The 12440-nt window shown below is 43.9% G+C and overlaps 2 protein-coding genes across 8 annotated transcripts in view; one reads left to right on the top strand and one right to left on the bottom strand.

Moving 5' to 3' along the window:
* PCED1B (PC-esterase domain containing 1B) overlaps positions 1 to 6948 on the bottom strand; it is a 111175-nt gene extending 104227 nt beyond the window's left edge. For 6 of the 7 annotated variants that reach the window (XM_064490912.1, XM_064490909.1, XM_064490911.1 and 3 more), the window contains exon 1: positions 6670 to 6804. The gene's annotated coding sequence lies outside the window, so the exon portion shown is untranslated. Of the gene's footprint in view, positions 1 to 6669; positions 6805 to 6878 lie in introns of those variants that run through there. The other variant, XM_064490908.1, reaches the window with a different exon arrangement.
* Positions 6799 to 9758, top strand: AMIGO2 (adhesion molecule with Ig like domain 2). The gene is made up of 2 exons (XM_010998234.3): positions 6799 to 6937; positions 7308 to 9758. Exon 2 carries the CDS (start codon positions 7371 to 7373, stop codon positions 8934 to 8936), a length of 1566 nt encoding a protein of 521 aa, XP_010996536.2. The 5' UTR covers positions 6799 to 6937; positions 7308 to 7370; the 3' UTR covers positions 8937 to 9758.
* The last annotated feature ends 2682 nt before the right edge of the window (positions 9759 to 12440 follow it).

Here is a 12440-nt window from a genome sequence, read left to right as displayed (position 1 = left end):
AGCCAATTATCCACGGAGCATCTACCACAGAGAGATTTGCTGAAAATAACTGAATAAGTATTTGCCATAGTGCTGGTTGTATAATAGAGTTTATTATTCTCTCTCTCAGTTTTATTTTACTCTATTTTGTGTTCATGTTGGCTAGCAAATAATGATTCCTTCAAATCACATAGTTCCTTGAATAATCAGATACCACCTTTACAAAGATATGATACATTAATCACTGCTACAGGAAATCAGATTTTTTAGAGGACATCAAACTGGAGTCTGAAGGCTTCGTATATTTGCTAAACTGGGTTTGTTAAAAAATTATCTGTATTTTTCAGAGATAAAATTAGCCCGAGTTTTGAGAGATATAATAGCATTTAGGAATTCAATTAGATGATTTCTTCAGGCTAATAATAAGCAAAATGGAAATTAAAGCATCTACCATTCATGACCAAAATCACAAAAGGGACCATGATGCTAGATGCCTGGCTTCAACTATATTTTATAAAGCAAATTTTCATTCCTAAAGCTGAGAATTTCAGAGTATTAAAAAAAAAAAAAAAGGTTCTGCTTGTTTCTCTCATTACATAATTATGACAAAGTGAGAACTAAACTTCTGTAACCTTCTCAGGTTGCTCACAACAATGGATTTATTCTTCCAGCAGAAATAAATTTACCAGTAAGATTCTAAATGGCGTTTTCTGATTTCTTACTTTTTTTCTGTATCTTCCATTTTTTTTCGGCAATGAGCACACAGTACTTTTCGGATTAGGAATAAAGGGTTTTAGTTGTTACTTTTATTTTTGTTTCCCACTGAAAAACCAATGGTGGTGCGGGGCAGGGGCCCATGCTACCTGCCCAAAGGCTGGTCTAAGAATGTGTTGCGAGAGGGACGGAGTCACAGCTGCTGGGAGATGATCCCAACCAAGGATGCTGAGTTGCAAACCTGGGAATGTGGACAACTGGCCAACAAGAAATATGTAAGTGACTATACACACCTCATTCTAGTAAGACTTGTGACTACAGTAGCACTTAAGTATTGCTGTAATTCTCAGGCTAAAGAGTAGTGCCCAGCACATAGCAGCTGCTCAGTAAATGTCTGCCAAACAAATAACAGTAGTGCTAAGAGGGGACAGCAATTATTGTTCCTCAAATCAGGGGAAGTCAGAGTCACTGCCTGCCTGAGAAGCCAGGAGACGGTTTTGTTCTCTGAAACCAGAGTTGCTGAGTATTAAGTTGGAATCATGATAAAGAGGAAACACTGATGCACCTGACTTAGTAACTTTAAACAATGATAAGTTCTCACTGTGCTTCTTATCACCAAAGCATTGGAGAAAAACACAAAATGCAGACAAGGAAAGAGAAGGAAAATTTTAAAAACCCTATGTATCTATGACATAGATATACACTCTTTCAGATGATCTTCTATGCATACATCTATTTCATATACGTATGTATTTTCTTTTACAGAAATTGGATAGCACTTTTTTGGTAATTTTTTGCTGTGTCACCAGATTTTTCTCCGCCACATTATTTTTAATGACAACACTGTACGACGCTCAATGGATGCGGACTAATTTATCCATCCACATCACTGTTGCACATTAAAGATGCACCTTTTCTTTTTTTCTCTTAGAAATGATGCTAACCCATCGTGATCGAATACTTAATAAATTAAAATGATGTCTCAACAGTACAGAACTTGCACTAAGTTACTTTTCCTGAAGCAGCGATGAAACTGACATTAGCGGGAAGGAAGAGGAGGGGCTTGTGCCTTCCCAGCGCAGGGATAAGTGACCCAGAGGGAGGAACTAAACTCAGATCTGCGGTAACCGGCTGGTACCTGTGTTCTAGCCCTCTGTCTTCCTAGGGCCTGAGTAACAGCAGATACATTGCTATCAGAAAATCAGATTAATTTTTTGAAGTTAAAAGGAATCTAAGAAATCATTCATTGTCATATCCTTAATTGATTCTTGGGGTTTATGGAGCGATGAAAGCATTTTTGCCCAAGAGTAGAACTTAGATCTCAGTTCATAAGACTGCTAGGTTTCTTCTTTAACCACACAGGGGCTCAATACTTTTATAACTGAAGGCTATGGGCAAATGGGACCTCGCGCCTCAAAGCTGACAACAGCAGGGGCAGATGTCCTACATCTAAGTTCAAGTGCAACTAAACCAACTATGCAGACTTTCAAGCGGATGATCCCAATGGGTCCTACAAACTTTAACCCAAAAACCCCATCCAAACCTTGACAACACTACGCTAAGTGAAAGAAGCCAGACACAAAAGGCTACATATTGTATGATTCCATTTATATGAAATATTCAGAGTAGACAAATCCATAGTGAGAGAAAGTAAATCAGTGGTTGCCAGGGGCTGGGAGGAGAGAAATAGGAGTGACTGCTTAATGGCCACAGGGTTTCTTTGGGGGGGGGGGGGGTAGTGATGAAATTATTCCAGAATTAGATAGTGGTGATGGTTGGATAAACAATGATTAGTATACTTTAAAATGGTCAAAATGGTGAATTTTGTTTCTATGAATTTTAGCTCAACTAAATTGAAAACAACGACAAAGATCCTATCCAGTCTATGTCCATGAAGACAAGAGTTGGAAAGAGCAGATGGGTGAGTGGGGACTGCTTAAAGAGTTGCCCCACTGTGGGCACTCCCTGGGGAGGGCATGTGCATACTTACTTGCATGCCCCATCCTTCCCCGCCTTTGCCATTTCTAGCCTAAGGAGCTTCCAGAGAACCCAACCCCAAGGTGACACATGCCTCCTGGAGTTCAGAGAGCACAGGGGCTGGAGCTCCAGTCTCCATTCAGCCAGAGACAGTGCTGGGTGTGAAATCTACTTCTATCACAAATCTTGGGCAATTTACAAAAACCAGCTGGAGCAAGTCAAAAGGCTGTCGCAGGAGTGGAGTGCACGTCCAGAGCTGGTGGGCAACATTATGGGTTTCCTATGGACCTAGGCTCCAGTCATATGGCAAAAACCCTACCAAGAGTGCTGCCCCCAGAGTGAACTTTCAGCAGAAAGCTTCTGCATACAATGATCAGGCGCTGCAGAACTGGGTACTCCTGTGAGCTGTCCCTGAAGGACACTTCACGTGCCCCCAGGTTAAAAAAAAAAGAGTCCACTTTAGACTGGTGTCCCAGCTACACCTGATTGCAGGATGCATGCTAGAATCAAATAAGACCCAGAATAGGAAAGCCCCCCTACAGCATATAAAGTGCTATTAAAGCATTCATTATTAGTAAAAATTACTCCAAATCATCAAACTAGTGCTGTAACAATTTCTTATCTCACATCTCTAACTCCTTAAGTCTTTGATTACACCCTGAGAAATTCTGGAAATCACAGAGCTAGAAGAAGCCCTGAGATTTCATCTACTCAAATCCCTGCCCCCAGGCAGGAGTTACTGCCAACCCCAGCCAGACACTCGAAGGACCACACTTGCCAGAGCACCAGAGCACACTAGGTTCAGAATCACATCAAATGTCAATCTACCTTCTCCTATCTGTTAGAGTTATTACTGAATGGTCAAAAATACCAATAGATTATGTCATGTGGAAAAGACCAGAGAAATATCTATCTGTCCTATTTTAAACTCCTGAGAAGGCAACTCAACCATCTGTCTTGGCAACCCGTTCCAGGCTGGAACCACCCTGTCAGAAACGTCTCTCTTCTGTTTAATCTAAATCCTTCAAGTGGAGCCTCAAGTTAATTTCTTCCCATTCCATTTTCAAATAATTTGAAACACAGTTGTTTACCATCTGGCTTCTAGGATTTTACAATGTCATAGGGTTATGATAAGCAGTAAATAAAATAATGCATGTAAAACACAGAGCTCAGATCTGGCACATAACAGCAGCTCCATACATATTTATTATTACCATCATTATATGAACTAGGACTTTCAGTCACAAATGACATCAACACATCACAAAACAAGTTAAACAAAAACAAAAAAAAGGGATGGGATGGAGAATCTAATTAAAAAGAAAAGCAAAATTGTGCAGTGGCCTTCAGGCATTACTGGATCCAGGACTCAAATAATGTCCCCAGGGCTCCTCTTTCCCACTGTTCTGTCTTTCAGGCAAGCTTTTTGATGTATAGACAGCAGAATGGCAATGAGCAGACACAGGCTGGGTTAAGCCCAGAAGAGGTTCCCCATTCACTAGTTGATCCATCAAAAATCTATTCAATGGCAAGCAAGTATCAAGCCGGGTTCTAGAAGCTAAGAATAGAGCAATGTCCTAGACATAACTTTTTGCTCTTGTGGAATATACCTTCTAGCAGAAAGACCGGATCTGGCAGAAGGGGGTGAAGGGATGCCAGAAAGATAAAACATTATCCCCCACAAAATAAGGTCCCACCTTATACCATTATTAAGGTCAACTCCTAGCTTTCTCTTCAAGTCAAGTCGACACACCCCTTTCAAAACTCCTTTCCCCTCTGCAAATGTACAGAATCCCCCAGATAAGATTTTCAAATAGATAAACTTGCCTGTGGATTTTAAGTGCATTTAATTTATTTATGCTGTGGAATCTTTGCATAATGTTTCCATGATGTGCCTACAACTCTAGTAACATAACCTTCTGTTTCCATTTTTGACAGTCACTTTTCTTTTGAGACTATTTTTGCTTTAAATAGAGGTCTTTCTCCCACCTTCATAGTTTCCTGTGAATACGATGTTAGTAAAATACTGAAAAAACTTGGTGATTTATTAGTCATTTAACAAGTATTCCTCTGAATAATCTTAATGCTGTTTCTCTGTGTTAATTATTCTAACTGTAAAAAATGATAGCTTGGAGACTAAGTGTTTTTGTTGTTGTTGTTGTTGTTGTTGTTGTTGTTGTTGTTGTTGTTGTTGTTGTTGTTGTTGTTGTTTTGAGAACCCAAGAAAGTGTGGCCTAAACTTAGAAAAATGCAACCCTGGCTTGGCCCCTGGGAGCTCACAGTAAGGAATGCTTTCCTGAAGCATTTCAGGCTGTATTCATCTTATGATAAACTTCAACTTGTCCTAAAACTGAAACTCATCTGAGTCAAGCTGCTTTCACCTGAAAAATCTTAATTTACTGGTGTTATTCCAGATTTATTCCATAAACAGCCTGACTAAATTAACGACGCAGGCAATTCTATTTAAACTTGGCACTGGCCTTGCAGATCTGTGCTACAACATGAATCCATTCATGGACAATGTAGAGACCAATTCTCACTCATTCCAAGGTTGCTTCGGAGTGAGGGGGAAGGGTTGTCTGCATTATCATTTCTCTCTTTAGTAATCTTAACGAGTTTTGTACCCTGCCCGCAACTGTTTTTCTTAATTTGGTTCGCTTTTCAACGTCCCTCTCCTTCCTGCTTCGGTTAGGATCTCTCATCAGGGCAGTAATTTATTTCTTTTAATCCGGATATAATGGACAAATGGGCCATTTGGCTCAGTCAAATCCTATCGTTAAAACTGATCTCAGAATTAAACAAAAATGGATTTTTAATCGAAAAGCTCATCAGCTCCCCCACCCTGCACCTCATTTTCCTTGGCCTCGTCCACCCGGCCTGGCACCTTTCCCAGCCTGTCTCTCACGAAAGGATGAACAGCCTCTGCGCGTATATCCCTTCTGGAATCAGTCCCTGTCCCACAGGAACACATTTTGGGGAAAAAAGAAAAAGAAAAAGAAAAAAAGCCTGGCTCTGTTTTTCTTTTTCTTTTCTTTTTTTTAAGCTTAATACTCTTATCTTTCCCTTTCAGGCGGAAAGTCGGCTCCAAGCCTTCTTTCCTGCACTTCTCCTTCGCTAATTGGTCACCATCCCTGATGCTGCCTCCAGAATCAGGGAAGGGATAGAACTTTCCCTGGGAAGTGAGGGGTTTCCTCGCAGAGCTTTCCCGGTTCCTTCCCTCAAGCAGAGATCCTGTTGCACGGGGAAGAACGTGTCCGATTTCTCTCTCCCCTCCCCCAAATGTGGGAGGAGACAGCGGCTTCTGTGTTTATTTTGCAAACCTTTAAAACCTACTGTAATCAGTGCGGTGGAAGCCCCCTTGCTCTTCGCGCAAAGAAAGCCGAGGAGGTCGGGTTATTCGTCAGTAGACTGGCTGGGAGAGAGACGACCTGCGTGTATGCGACCTTTCCCTCCGGGCTGGGCGTGTCCCTTAACCTCCCGTACCCCATCACCCCCAGGGTCAGTGCTGGGCGCACGGACGAAATTGACAGGAGTGCACAGGCCAGTCCTCACTCCGGGGGACGCCAGCCCCGGCCTCGGGCGTGGACCCCCACCCATCGCGCCCGCGGGCCCCGGGACTGGGCGGCGGAGGCAGCGGTGGGGCCTTGGGGTGGGGGCGCCGGCCGCCGCTCCGATTGGCTGCGCCCCCGCCCCCTGCCCGCGCCGCGCGCCCCCTGCCGCGTGCCCAGCCGGCTCCCGCTCGCAGCCCGGGAGCTGGTTCCCGCTGGAGGGAGGACGCGCAGGGGCGGGGACCGGTCTCCCCGCCCTGCGTCCGACCCCAGGCGCGCTGGGATAAAACCCGGCCCGCGGCGCGCGGGAACCCGTGTCTTGCAGCCTCCCGAGCGCGGAGAGGCGGGGCCGGGACCGACCCGCTGCCCGCGCCCCCGCCCCTCCGACCCGGCTCCGGGAGCGGGGCGCCCCGCGCGCGGGCACGCGACAGCCAGATCGCCCAGGCAGTACCTTCAGCCCAGCCATGAAGAGAGCCCAGGAGAGCCAACCAGAGCCGGCGGAGACGTTTCCTGCGCCCGGGGTTGCTGCCGCCGCCTCCAAGGCTGCTTGAAACTCCCCAAAGTTGCGAGCCAGCGAGAGGCTGCCGCCCGCCGGGAGCGAAAGGGAAAGGAACTCGTAAGATGCCAGAGTGACAGACAGAGACAGACAGACGCACAGACCTGCAGAAGACACCACCGTCGGCGGTCTCTCCCCGGAGCCCGCGAGGCTTCCCAGCTCTGTGAGTTGCTTTCTGGATGGGTGGCTTGCTAAGTACTTCCGTGTAATTGTTTATATGCTACGTTTGTGTATTTTTGTGTCTCTTGGAGAGTTAAAAAAAAAAAAACACGAACACGTAGGATGCACCTTAAAAAAATTTGAGTTTCTGATGTTGAAACGGTTGTGTTAGAATGTAAATGTCTGTAATTGGTAGTAACCCAGGAAAAATTGCATCCAGCGGTAAAAAAGGACATAGGCTCCCTAGTGTGGGAAAAAAAAAATCCTCCATTTCAAAAGTTACTGGAAAGAAAGCCAATTCTTACTCTTAAGGGTTAATAATGGTAGTTAACTTTGGTTTTTTTACCCCTTTTTAAATATTGATTGTTTACCAGGTTCACTGGTGGGAGGCTGAGCTGGTGGAAAAGGCGCCTGGAAGAGACTTAGAGGCGACCATAATGTCTTTACGCTTACATGCACTGCCCACCCTGCCTGGAGTTGTCAGACCAGGCTGCAGGGAACTGCTGTGTTGGTTGGTGATCACGGTGACTGTGAGCCGTGGCGCCTCCGGGGTGTGCCCCACCGCTTGCATCTGTGCCACTGACATCGTGAGCTGCACCAACAAAAACCTGTCCAAGGTGCCAGGGAACCTTTTCCGACTGATTAAGAGACTGGATCTGAGTTACAACAGAATTGGGCTTCTGGATTCTGAGTGGATTCCGGTGTCATTTGTAAACCTGAACACCCTCATTATTCGCCATAACAACATCACGAGCATTGCTGCTGACAGTTTTTCCACAACTCCAAACCTGAAGTGTCTTGACTTATCATCCAACAAGCTGAAGACTGTGAAAAGTGCAGTGTTCCAAGAGTTGAAGGTTCTGGAAGTGCTCCTGCTTTACAACAATCACATTTCCTATCTTGACCCTTCAGCATTTGGAGGGCTCTCCCAATTGCAGAAACTCTACCTAAGTGGAAACTTTCTCACGCAGTTTCCCATGGATTTGTATGTTGGAAGGTTCAAGCTGGCAGAACTGATGTTTCTAGACGTTTCTTATAACCGGATCCCCTCCCTACCGATGCATCATTTAAACTTAGTGCCAGGAAAGCAGCTGAGAGGCATTTACCTTCATGGAAACCCATTTGTCTGTGACTGTTCCCTTTACTCGCTGCTGATCTTTTGGTATCGTAGGCACTTTAGCTCAGTGATAGATTTTAAGAATGATTATACCTGTCGCTTGTGGTCTGACACTAGGCACTTCCATCAGATGCTTCTCCTCCAGGATAGCTTCATGAATTGCTCTGACAGTATCATCAATGGCTCCTTCCGTGCACTTGGCTTTATTCATGAGGCTCAAGTCGGGGAGAGGCTGATTGTCCACTGTGACAGCAAGACTGGAAACGCAAATACCGATTTCATGTGGGTGGGTCCAAATAACAGAGTGCTGGAGCCAGATAAAGAGACGGAAAACTTTTATGTGTTTCCCAATGGAAGTCTGGTGATAGAAAGTCCTCGTTTTGAGGATGCCGGAGTGTATTCCTGTATTGCAATGAATCGGCAGCGTCTGTTAAATGAAACTGTGGATGTCACAATAAACGTGAGCAATTTCACAGTAAACAGATCCCATGCCCATGAGGCATTTAACACAGCTTTTACCACTCTTGCAGCCTGCGTGGCCAGCATCGTTTTGGTACTTTTGTACCTCTATCTGACGCCATGTCCCTGCAAGTGTAAACCCAAGAGACAAAAAACTATGCTAAACCAAAGCAATGCCCATGCATCTATCCTCACTCCTGGCCCTGACAGTGATGGCCCCGCTGATGAACGGAAGGCAGGTGCCAGTAAAAGAGTGGTGTTTTTGGAACCCCTGAAGGATACCGCAGCCGGGCAGAATGGGAAAGTCAGGCTCTTTCCCAGTGAAACGGTTATAGCTGAGGGCATCTTAAAGTCCACGAGGGTGAAATCCGACTCAGATTCAGTCAATTCAGTGTTTTCAGACACACCCTTTGTGGCGTCCACTTAATTTTGTGCCTGTATTTGTATGATGTAGTGATTTAATCTCTTCATATTCAACTTCTTGTGTGACCTACAGAAATAAACAGCAGGGCAGACATGATGTGTTTTAGCTTTTGAAATATAACCAAAGGGTCTCTTTCACTGGGTAACAGGAAATGTGGTAAAGCACTTCAGTTCCTCAATGTGCCGGAGATAGCTGGGATGGTTTTTCAGAGTTTCAATTCTAGATAACATCTTAGTCTCTAGCATCACTGATCATTTCAAAGCTGGCCTGGGGGTGACATGACTTCATTATTCTTCCACTCAGGATTCTTGAAAGAAAAGTTAAATTTCACGTATTAGTATTCTTCAAAAAGATTTTGCTGACTTCGGGGGACCAGAGTTGAGTTATTTTAAAGAAAAGCATTGAGCCCTATTTCATTTTGAAAAGATGTAGAAGGAAGAACCGAGCAGCAATTATTTACAAAGCACGAAGTAAAGTTAGATTTGGGAATAATTCGGTTCATGTCATCACTGCAGACCAGAGTAAACAGACTACCCCAATAAAATGTACTGAGCAATGCCGCAGCCCATGGTGTTAGATAAATAGTACAATAAAGGCACGTTTGTTTGACTGTCTTCTTTCCATTTGGTACATTTCCTATCCTTGTACAAAAGATCTTACTGAAAGTTTAAAGCCATCATTATCCGTTGCCATAGATACGTAGGTGTCAATACCACAATGTCTGAGGAACTTCTTCAGCCTTTGTTCTAGCAGACTAATATTTGTTTATCCGCTTGTGTGTATGTAAATCTTAAATCGTATGGACTATTAAATAATCTTACTGTACTGTGCTTTGGACAGTTGAATTATTGTAAATGTATCTGTTCTGCCAGCTCCATGTTCTGTTCTGTTTGGCTATTTAAAAACATAAGTCTCAGATGTTTTATGGGATCAGATTGTGCTACCTGGTGTTCAGTACCCTCTAGAGCAAATATCTCTCTTGGAGTAACAGTACAGAGTTCATTTTTTTTTAAGGGTGGGGGGAAAGGCTCTAAAGTGTTCCACCCCAATTTATTTATACCTTCTGTATCACATTTTACTCTGATGCCATAATGCACTTCAGCCAGGTTTGGGAGGCCCCTAAGCTCTGATTTTGGAACAACTGAGAGACCCAGAGACCTCCCCCTCATTCCCATCTCTGCTGTGGTAATTGAGTACCCGAGGTGGATCTAAGTTTCCTCAGCTATGAAGTGAAGATTTCAGACAGGGTTATGTTTAAGGCTCCTTCCCACACTGGAAGTGATGATTTCCTGCTGGTCTTAGCTCCATCACAGACTTGCACTGGCTTTCTGACACTGTACCACATCCTGATGGAGTACAGGAGTGAGATGAGGGCAGAGTAGCGTAGCACACCTCCACGGGATGCTTTGGACCATCAAGTCCAGCTCCTTCCCTTGCTCAGGGACACAGGAAACCCAGAGAGGGTTGTGGGTTATCTAAGGCCATGCAGTGAATCAGTGACAAGGATTTAAGGAGAGCTCAGGTTCAGGATTCTTCCTGGAGAAGATAAGAGAGTCAAAAAATAGTTATTTTTAATTATGGGGATGGAGAAGGAGCCCAAGAATGAGACAAAAGAGTGGTCAGAAAATGGCAAAGGAGAATTGGGTGTGTTGTCACTGGGGCCAAGAGAGAAGAGAATTTTTAGAAGATGGAAGTAGGCAACAGTGACAGATATTTTGAGAATGAGATGAGGAGGGAAGACTAACGTTCTGCAGGTGGTTTTGGGGGAAGGGTGGATACCTGGTGGAGACAAGTGCCAGGCCAGGCTCCCAGTGGCAGACATTGGTCAGCTGGGGGTTAGGAGTGAGTGAGTGGTCAGGACGTGTGCTCGGAATGGGATGCTGGGCCACTTCTCAGTAGGCGCTGCAAATTCCTTATTGCGTGGTGTTAAAAAATTACTTCTCTGCCTTTTAAACACCTCATCTGTTGGGTAAGATCCTTCAGACCCAAAGATAGGACAGGAAAACATTTAATTCCAGTTCCTGCCATTTAAATAATTAGGAAGAGTTCTGGGATGTGTGTGACCTTTGAAATCATCACTCCATTGGAGAAACTCAGCCTCAGTGATGCTGTGACTTTTTCAGGGTCACACGGGTAGTTTGGACACAAGGAAAAACTCTCGAACTACTGACAGTCTCCAGAAGTGGGAAGGGCTGTCTTCAGGGGCCATGATCACCCTGACCAGGAGCGTGAAAGAGCCCAGTGTAGGCTGGCAGGGAGGTTGCAGAGAGCATCTCTGAACTGAGTATTTTCTGGGCAGGATCTCTAAGGTCCTTCAGCCCTCAAACCCTTGATCCTAGGAAATGCATGCTGCCTTTGGCAAGGGAACGCGGACAGTCCTAAGAGGGGGGAGTTTGTAGAGCCTGACCTTGGTTGGTTCTAATACACCTTGCTTGGTTAAAGGATACGCTGAGCTGAGATCAAAACTAACATACAACCAAAACATAGGAAAACAAAAAAAATCCTGAATGCTGCGAAACAAAGCTTTGAACAGGAAGGTATGGGGATGAAACTGAATGTTATATAGTGGAATTTTAAGTTCTTCTTTTTTTTTTTTTTTTTTTTTGGTAGAAGCCTGATCACATGTATTTTAAATATAGGAATAGAACTAAATTGTACTTTATGAATTTGTCCCACTCAAAACTTTTATATAATTTTCCTTCCAAGTGATAATCTGGATTTATGTAACTGGGTTTCTCTTTTAAGCTACTTAGTATTTTTTATTACACAGTTGTGGGAGAGGTGGATACTCATTGGAAAAATCGAGCAAAGATCATAGATGTGAAATTTTCCTGGGCTTAGAGTATTTTCCCACTATAACCAGAAGATATTAGGTTCACAATAACAGACGCAGTAGCTAATGGTGAGTTACATTTTTTAAATACACATTTAAGATTTATAATCTGAACAAACGGCCTAAAACATTTTCTAACTTATAGCCAACTTCTGCATTAATCTTCACTGTTTGGCCTAGAGAGGTTTAAATATATTTATTTTTAGCTTTCATTGCTTGAATTATTTGCCCAAAAAGCATGCTTTTTTTTTTCTTCATTTTTCTAAATTGTTAATCGGAAGGGAGTAGGTGAAACTTATGGGGAGGGAACATAAAAGGGACAAGAAGACACACTGTCAGTCCAAACTCTAAAAAGACATCTAATTTGGATATTCCTGCTAAGCAGTGTTTAAACAGGATACAGCCTAAACACCCTCCAGCATGGCTGGTTTGCCTTTGCCATAACTTGCTGCTTGAATAGTGTCACCTTTTGGTGTCATCTGGTTTACCAAGTGACCTGGCAACAGGTCTAAAAGCAGGCTTATCCATGGGATCAGAGGGGACAGTTAGGCAAACAAGGGTTTCTAGCAGCCACTCTCTAGACCCTCCCCAATCAGAGATGCTGGTTCAGGCCATTGGGAGTAAGACCTGCATGTTGTATATTTTTTTTAATTGCCAAATAATTATGATTTTCT

Source organism: Camelus dromedarius, chromosome 11 (genome assembly GCF_036321535.1).
Source record: "Camelus dromedarius isolate mCamDro1 chromosome 11, mCamDro1.pat, whole genome shotgun sequence".
NCBI lineage: Eukaryota > Metazoa > Chordata > Mammalia > Artiodactyla > Camelidae > Camelus > Camelus dromedarius.
Note: the sequence above shows the minus strand (reverse complement) of the source record. Positions and strands in the feature narration are given on the sequence as shown.

Coding starts and splice junctions, on each gene's coding strand:
- AMIGO2 (XM_010998234.3), top strand. CDS start 7,371: ATGTCTTTACGCTTACATGCACTGCCCACCCTGCCTGGAGTTGTCAGA.